We start from the raw sequence: 7,934 nt of genomic DNA, 5'->3' as shown, positions 1-7,934 counted from the left end.
GGGTTGTTGCCCTGAATAAGGATAGGCTCCGTTTCAGTGTGGCCCGGGAGGATGGATGAACAGCACCTGGAGGTAGTAAGGCGACCAGACGTTTTGATGCAGGTTCAGAGCTGTCTCTCTTTGTAATTTGTGGCAAGTCATTTAACTTCTCTGTGCCTCAGTTTCCTCAGCAGTAATGTGGGTTGTGGGGAGGGTTAGGTGACTCAGCACATTGCCCGAACGGTTAGCAATGATCAGAAAGCTGTGAGCACAGGGCCTGGCACATAGTAGGCATGTGATGAGGTAGTTGTTACTGTTGGCATATGTTCCCTGGAAAACCAGGGGTTGGTCTTGCATCTGGCCAGTCAGGCCAATTTGGGCAATCAGACTTGGGGAAAAGGCAGGGCAGGTTTAGAAATCACAGGTGAAATACCCAGCCATGGCAGAGGCTAGGAGACCTGGATAGGTCTGGTCTGGGTTCTTTCGCCCTCTGGTGGCTCAAACGCATCATGGCCGGGCAGGCCCAGAAAAGCAAGTAACCGCAGTCAGGACCGTCTCTTACCCAAGGGAAGAGAAAGGGAGTCAGAGCGTGGCACACTTAGGGTCTTCAAGACATAGAGTGGTCTCCTGTGGCCTATGTTGTGCCATTTGTAAGCTCTGTAGAGCAGTGTCTTTGGCTGTTTGGTTCACCTTTGTGCACCCAGCACCAGGCCTGGCACACAGTAGATGCTCTGTAAATATTTGCTGAATGACGGCTCTGTAGGATGAAGTGCGAAGTGGCCCACAGATATCCCAAACACATTTGTATGAGGACTCGGCCTGGGCTGAAACTGCGTGAGACGAAATGCTCCCACCACATGAAGGATAGATCAGACAGGATGGGGGCAAACTGATGCCTGTGGAGGCGCTGGGTTCTGGGATCAGCAGGGGCTCCAGGGTTTAACGAGGTTGGTCCCCTGCCTTCAGACCTTTTCCCTTTGGCACCTCTGAAACAGCCAAAGGTCCGTGCTTTCTCAGGTCCACAAAAGAAGCTTCTACACACTGCCTTGGCAATGGAAGTGCATTTTGCGGTGTCCTAATTGGCCTGCCAGCCAGGGGAAAAAGTTCTTCCTTATCTCTAACCTAAATCCCTCCTGCTACAATGTAATCTGCTTCCTTCCTGGGCATCTGCCCTCATGGGAAATAACAGAAAAGAGCTTATTTCTTGCCATCTTTCACCAGAATGAAAGGTCTGCATGGGCTTAAATTCAAGTCCAGATTTGCCCTGGGATTGGATTTAGCTTGTTTTTGGAAGTTTCAATCAACCCCATTTTAATGTAGTTCAAGGAAGAAAAAAATTCCCTGAGGTGTGTGCAAAAGTTGCCTTTAGCGCTCTTGGCCCACGTAAAGGTTCACCAAGCTGAGGTTGCTGTTGGGTTTGTGTGAGACACTGGTGAGGGGAGGAGCTGGGGTCATTTTCCTCTTGAGAGCAGTAGATTCAATGTGGCTGCCTCCTGTCTGGGTCTTTTGTAGGGGCAGAAAGCACTATCACTTTCTTTCATCCCTCCACCCAGCCACCCAGACACCCATCCAAGGAGTGTTTGCTGAAGGGCTGCTAAGTACCAAGTCCCTGCTCTAGACAGTGGAGAAACAAACAGGAAATGGGAGGGAGTGGCAGGGGTGGGTGGATGGGAGAAGGAGGGTCAGGGAAGCTTTCTGGAGGTGAGGTTGGGAGGATGAGAAAGAGGCCATGGAGCCCAAGGAAGGAGAATCCCAGGCAGAGGAAAGGGTAGGGGCCGAGGTGGGTCAGTGTGGCTGGAGAGGTCAGATCACATCAAGGGTAGCTTTTAGGGTGATCATTTGTATCCTCAGGGCTTACTGGTCTAGTTATTTCGCCTTCCCCCTTCCCTTCCCTTGGCCTGTAGGAGGTTGCCTGGTACGGTAGATAGCACACGGGCTTTGGAGTCAGACCCAGATTCAGATCGGGACTGCACAGTGAACTGCCACTGTGATCTTAGCAAGTTACTGAAGTCTGCGGGCTCCTCCGCGTGCCTCATGGCGGGGGACAGAATGGGGGGAGCAGGTCCCAAACCCAACATCTGTGCCTCCCACCACCTTTCCTCAGCTCTCCAAACCAGAGAAGGTCTCCATCCCCGAGCGTTATGTGGAGCTGGATCCTGAAGACCCGCCCAGCCTGGAGGAGCTGCAGGCGCGGTACCGCAAGGCCGAGAAGATCCGTAACATTCTTACCCGGTCCAGGTCAGCCCTCCTGCTGCCTGAGCCCTGACGACCCACTAGGCCGACCTCAGGGGTGTCTCAGCTGAATGGGCCCTGGGCTGGGCTGGCCGGGGAGTGTGTCTTGTCAGGCCTCCGTCTCAGACCAGCGCTGCTCATGGTACGGAACAGGCCGGCTCTTAGCACGTCACCCGCAGATCAGCGAGGGAGCTTGCCCAGGTCATCCGGGAGGTCTAAAGCACTCAGAGGGCCATACTAGGCCCTTGGCCCCAAATCTGGGTCCCATGGCCCTGGCAAGCATGGGGAGTGGAGCCAAGTGTGGTGGTGAAGTGGACACAGTTGGAGATAGGCCCCAAGGACGGCCCTCCCAGCCTTAGGGCCCATGTTCCCTCACACAGACCCCCAGACCACAGCCAGGGGCCGAGCCTTGTCCTGAGGTGCCAGAGGCCTTGCCCACATCCCTGGAGGCCAGGATGGTAGCCTCAGAAACGTAAACTGGGTATTTGAGGGCCACCTTTTCAGAGAGCGGCTAGCCTTTTCCCGTCTGGATTTAATAGGAGCTTAGAGCTGGAACTCTTATCTTGAGGTCTGGGATCCACCAAAGGAAGAACAAAGCTGTGACTAGGTGTTTGGGGAGAAGCATGTGCACCTTTGTCTGGAGAGAAGGTGCACCATTTTTATCTGATGCCCCCAGAAGGGTGAGATCCTCCGGCCAGGGAGACCCTGCTCTCCTGAGGCAGGTGCCTGGGGGTGGCGAGGCCCACAGCCTGCTTTCTGGCTCTCCCACAGCATGTGCAACCTGCAGCCGGTGTCCGGCCAGGACCGGGACGGCGTGGCCGACCTGGACTCGCAGCTGCAGGCGCAGGAGCGCATCATCAACATCTCCTACGCCCTGGCCTCAGAGGCCTCCCAGCGCAGCAAGCAGGTGGCAGGTGAGGCCCTGGGGACAGCCTCTGAGGCTGGGCCACACCCCCTGCTCCTTGGGCTCAGGGCCTGGCATGGCCTGTCGGGGTCAGTGGAAGAGCAGGCGTCAGGCTCGCTAGTTGAGGGACAGTGGTATGTTCCCCTGTCCCAGGCGCACTGCAGGGCTTGCGAGGGGGACTGGGGCTCAGGAGTGTCCCGGGAGAGGGTGTGTAGCTCATTCTTAAATCTTCGGAGTGGTACTGCTGTTCCGCTTTCTCTGAGGTTGTGGGTTGAGAACAGGTTTTTCCTGTTCTCCTGAGCTAAGGGGTTAGGGCTAAGGTTTCTGGCCTCACGAAGAAGGGGCAGGAAAGCCTTTGGGTGCTTGGATTTCTTGCCGGGACAAGGCAGAATGGGGCCCCTCTAACCATCCCTGGGGTCCATGCTTTGGTTCCCAAGTCAAAGTCACTGTTCACCTATCAGAGTGACCTGTGCCAGAAAGCAGGACTTGGGAAGTGGGACTTTGCTGTCCAGGGGGAAAAAAATAGGACCATGGGATGGGAGGGTGTGTGTGTGTGTGTGTGTGCGCGCGCGGGCCAGGAAGGAGACTCCTGGCTCCTCTCCCCACCCACATGTGCCCCCGCTGTGTGAGCTCTCACAGTTCACCTAGTGCTGTTTCTCCCCAGATGCAGCCGCCACTGCATGTCTAGGTGGTGCCCTTGGCCAGGTGTGAGAGGGGTGGTCATAGAGCCTGAAGTGGGGTCACAGTCCCCACCAGTCCTCCAGCCCTGGCCAAAGGGTCTAGAAGTGACCACGGGTGGGGCCTGCTGGACCTTGAAATGGCTGGCCCTGGGAAGCAGAACCATGGGTATGACCGAGGACAAGGGGCAGCCTGTTCTCTGTCTCCCAGCTCGGATCCCATACAGAGTCGCTGAAGTCCCTGCTGTTCTGACTCCCCTGAGGACATGTGCGTGGGCTGAGAGGGGGTCTCCCTTGGGGAGACAACAGACGGCGTTCCCGGGCCCCTCCTCGTAATGATCCTGGGGCTCCCTGAGCCCATCGTGGCGATTTTGAATTCCTTCCCATGTCCAGGGCTCTAGCAGGGGCACCTTCCCTGCCATAAAGTGCCCTCCTCTCTGGCCTGTGCTTGCTCTACCTATGTGGACCTACTGTCCTCGGCTTTCTTAACCACCAGCAGGCGAGTGTGCCCCAGACCTGACACCCACAGTCATGTCCCTGCTCGGTGGCCACCTTTGCTGCAGTCTTTGCTCACTCTTGCTCCCTCTCTCCAGCTCAGAGACATTTCTGGGAACTGCAGGCCAGACCCCCGCCAGGCCCCATGGATATGCCCCCGCAAGCCCAGGCCGTTAGTGGTGGGCAGCGGGGCCCATGGCACCCCGGCCCTGCCGCTCAGGGCGTCTGGTGCTGCAGGAGCAGACGAGGAACCTAACGCACCACTTAATTCCTGTCTGCCCGTCTAGCGCAGCATCTGGCCCTCCTCCCGCCTAAAGCCCCCCTGTCCTCCAGGACGGTGCCACCTTACCCCCCCTTAAGCAACGGACTCCACTACACCTTTGTCTAACACCTTCCAAGTAAGAGCCCCCCTCCTGGCGTGGCCCCTCACCTGGCGCTGAGCATGTCCCCTCCCCTCTGCTGCTGAGATGATTGCAGTGCCACCTGCTGACGCTTCCTTCCATGGGCAAAGCGGCCGCTGGGGAGACCCCTCCTGGACCGGTAGGCAGGTTGGGGGCTGATGATTTTTAGGAACTCAATGTTCAGCGTCTCCGGTACAGTAGAGACTGTGTGATCCAAGCCCCCTTGCTCCCTGAAATCTCAGGAGGCAGAGCTGCGCCCCTTCCCGCCCCGCTGTCCTTCCTGCAGGCGGCCCAGTGCCCCAGGGGACCAGCTTGGGAAGGAGGGGCGGTGGCTGGGAAGGACGAATTAGATCATGGCCTCTCCCCGTCAGGGCTTTGACCAAAGAAATTGAAGAACTGGAAGCCTAGAAAAACCAGTTTTGCAGATGAGAACACGGGCCCTGTGAGGGGTGGGGGCTCATTCCAGCCACAAGGGAAGCTTCAGGAAGAGGCTGCCCGGGGTGGTGGCCCTCACCCCTGCAGAACATTCCAGCACCACCCCTTCTGAGTCCTCCCCATGTGGGCATTTACTGGTGAGAGGAGGCAGCGTGGGAGTAGGGAGGGGTGCTGGACCAGGAGTCGGGAGGCTGGGGCCAAGTCCAGGCTGTTGTTCTGAGTTCTTGGCTGTCGCCTCACCTGGACGGGGAGGGCGGATCAGGAGTCTCAGCAGCCCTTCCCCTGATGTTCCACTTCGTACGACTGTGTAGGGCTTCCCCTCTCATCCCTCTGTGCACACGTACGGTTAACGTTGCTGAGCGCCTACTCCGTGCCAGGCATTGCGCTGACAATCTCCTTTGACAACAACCCAATGGAAATATTCACCCCGTTTTACAGATGAGGAAGTGCAGCTCAGAGACCCTGAGGGACTTGCCCAAGGAGTTGCGGCTGTGTCAGAGCCAGGGTTCGAACCCCTTCTGTGCGAGTTCAGAGCCTCTGTTCTCCATCGCCACCCTGGGCCCACCTGGGCCACCTCCATTGGGCCACCTGGGCCACCCCTGGGGGCTCTAGATGTTTGGAGAAGGGAGTGCAGTGAGGGATGGCGGTGTGTGGTTGGGACGGAGGTATGGTCTTGGGCAAGTGTCCACCCGCCTGGGCGCTTCGCTGTCCTGAGGGTGACAGGAGGAAGTCGGCCTGTTGGGCCAGGCTCTCGGGAGGTGTGAAGTAGGGACCTCGTGACTGAGGAACCCCAGGGAATGCTCCAGCCAGGTCTTTTGTAAAGGCTGCAGGGTCTTCTGGGGCCACGGGATGGTGTATGGTTTTCTCCTGGAGATCCGAGTGTGGTGACACCACCCCAGGCCACAGAGAGGCAGAGGAGAGGCTCTGTTGCTCTCTGCTTTTAGTGCCCCTGTGGTCACGAGATAGGCCTCTAATGCTCTTTTCAGAGCACACACACATTTCCTTGTACCCTTCCGGCACCCTCATTAGGAGATTGGTACAGTCACCCTGTTTTTAGATTAAGAAAACGAGGCCCATGAAGGCTGAGAGAGTTACCCAGAGTCCCTCAGCAAATGAAGGGCAGGGCCAGAACTGGACCCCAGAGTCCTCTTTGCTCAGGCCTTCTGCCCTATCAGAGCAGGGACCCAGTCTAGGGGCCAGCATGTGTCTGGCAAACTTCCTAGAAGTGGTGAGGGTGGAGGAAAGGTGGGACGCCCGTTAGTCCTCGAAGCCGAGGGTCCCCCAGCAGCGGCCGCATTGCCCCAGCCCCCTGCTCTGCTGTTCTCTGTCTTGTCAGCCTGCCGTTCCCTGTCACGTGTGCACAGACACGCCCACCGCCTGCTCCCCAGACGTGGGCTGGGGTCCTGCCAGCCTCTCACTGTCTCCTGTGCTTTTTGCCAGCCCAGGCAGTGACTGACCCGTGATCCAGCGTGCAGAGAAGTCTGGAGCCAGGGGCCAGTGGAACCAGTTTCCTCCGAGAAGATTGATACTTCTTCCCCTTCCAGCTGAGCCGGGGTTCAGGCTGGAGGACAGAGCACCACCAGCTGTGGGGCATTCACCACAGGGCTAGGGCCTAACACCCACGCTTGTTTTAGTTCAGACTCCTTTTTACATGTGACAAAGGCACTTTTAATGCACACTGTAAAATACTGACTCTGTATTTTAGAATCAGGCTGTATTTTATAATGTTCACCTCAAGGGCCGAGTGGCTGAGAAGGTGAGGATGCAGGATTTTGGAGCTGCACATACAGATCCAGGTACCGTTTGGGTGGTGGGTATGGGTGGGAGCCGAAGGGCAGGGTGAACAGAGGCCAGTCCAGCATCTGCTGAACTCAGGTGAGGTTGGATTGGAGATGTACTTCCAGTGGATTCCAGCGTTGGGCTCATTGGTGTGTTGTCCAGGGCAGTGATCAGCTGACCCTGACCTGGCCTGATGACCAGCTCTGTAGGGTGAAACTCCACCGAGCTGGCACGTGGAGCCTCGGCCTTGGGTCTGGCTTAGGCCGAAAGGTGTGTCCAAGAACATTGGTTCCCAACCTGCCCATGAGGTTCTCTCAGCAAAGGGCTCTTCAAAAAAAAACAAAAACAGTTCGCTGTAATTAAAAAAAAACAAAACACTTTGAAATACAGACAAGGTGAGAAGAAACACCTTTGATTTGTATCATAAGCAATAAACGTCACACTGGGTGGCATCTACCTGCAACTCCCCGAGTCCGCACTAGGCTGTAATAGGTATCCTGGGCTCGTTGCGGCTGGCCCCTGAGAACACAGGTCAGCCTACCCAGGACTTGGGTCAGGTGGCAGGTGGGCAGGCGGCAGGCCCCTACCCTCCCTCATGGCCAGCAGGGCCATGATGACAGGACTATGACTTGGCTTCCAGCCTAAAACGGGGAGGGCGCCGTTAAGCCAGGCGCAGTGTTTGTGGCCCTTTATGTAAGTCATGATATTCTGCATTCGGAAAATGAAGTTGGAAAAAAACAAAAAACAACTCCATTGGGTGGAGCCACACTTTAAATGAAAATTTGTCTTTGACTATGGTCAGAAAAATAATCTTGAATATATTTAGAAGTTGCCGTCTATTTTTAACTAACTCCATATGCTGCCAGTATCAACTTCATGACATTTGCCAAAATAAGATTTTATTTTTGCCTTTATAAGATTTTGTTGGAAAAAATGAAATGACTATTTTGCAAGAAAAAGTTAATTTAAATAAAACTGTAATGGTTTGCAAAAAAAAAAAAATGTGATGTACAGATTAAACTATTAACCTGA

At 55.8% G+C, this 7,934-nt stretch overlaps 1 protein-coding gene across 9 annotated transcripts in view; it reads left to right on the top strand.

Annotated features, from left to right (window-relative positions):
* Positions 1 to 7,934, top strand: part of PLEKHA7 (pleckstrin homology domain containing A7) — a 207,984-nt gene extending 200,050 nt beyond the window's left edge. For 6 of the 9 annotated variants that reach the window (XM_024731567.1, XM_024731568.1, XM_024731570.1 and 3 more), the window contains exons 24-27: positions 2,084 to 2,217; positions 2,983 to 3,125; positions 4,575 to 4,685; positions 6,564 to 7,934. In XM_024731567.1, the coding sequence (XP_024587335.1) occupies positions 2,084 to 2,217; positions 2,983 to 3,125; positions 4,575 to 4,675 (378 nt within the window). In that variant the 3' untranslated portion in view covers positions 4,676 to 4,685; positions 6,564 to 7,934. The remainder of the gene's footprint in view (positions 1 to 2,083; positions 2,218 to 2,982; positions 3,126 to 4,574; positions 4,686 to 6,563) is intronic. The other 3 variants (XM_024731563.1, XM_024731562.1, XM_024731566.1) reach the window with 2 other exon arrangements.

Source organism: Neophocaena asiaeorientalis, unplaced genomic scaffold (genome assembly GCF_003031525.2).
Source record: "Neophocaena asiaeorientalis asiaeorientalis breed wild unplaced genomic scaffold, Neophocaena_asiaeorientalis_V1.1 scaffold571, whole genome shotgun sequence".
Classification (NCBI taxonomy): domain Eukaryota; kingdom Metazoa; phylum Chordata; class Mammalia; order Artiodactyla; family Phocoenidae; genus Neophocaena; species Neophocaena asiaeorientalis.
This window is presented reverse-complemented; position numbering and strand designations above follow the sequence as displayed.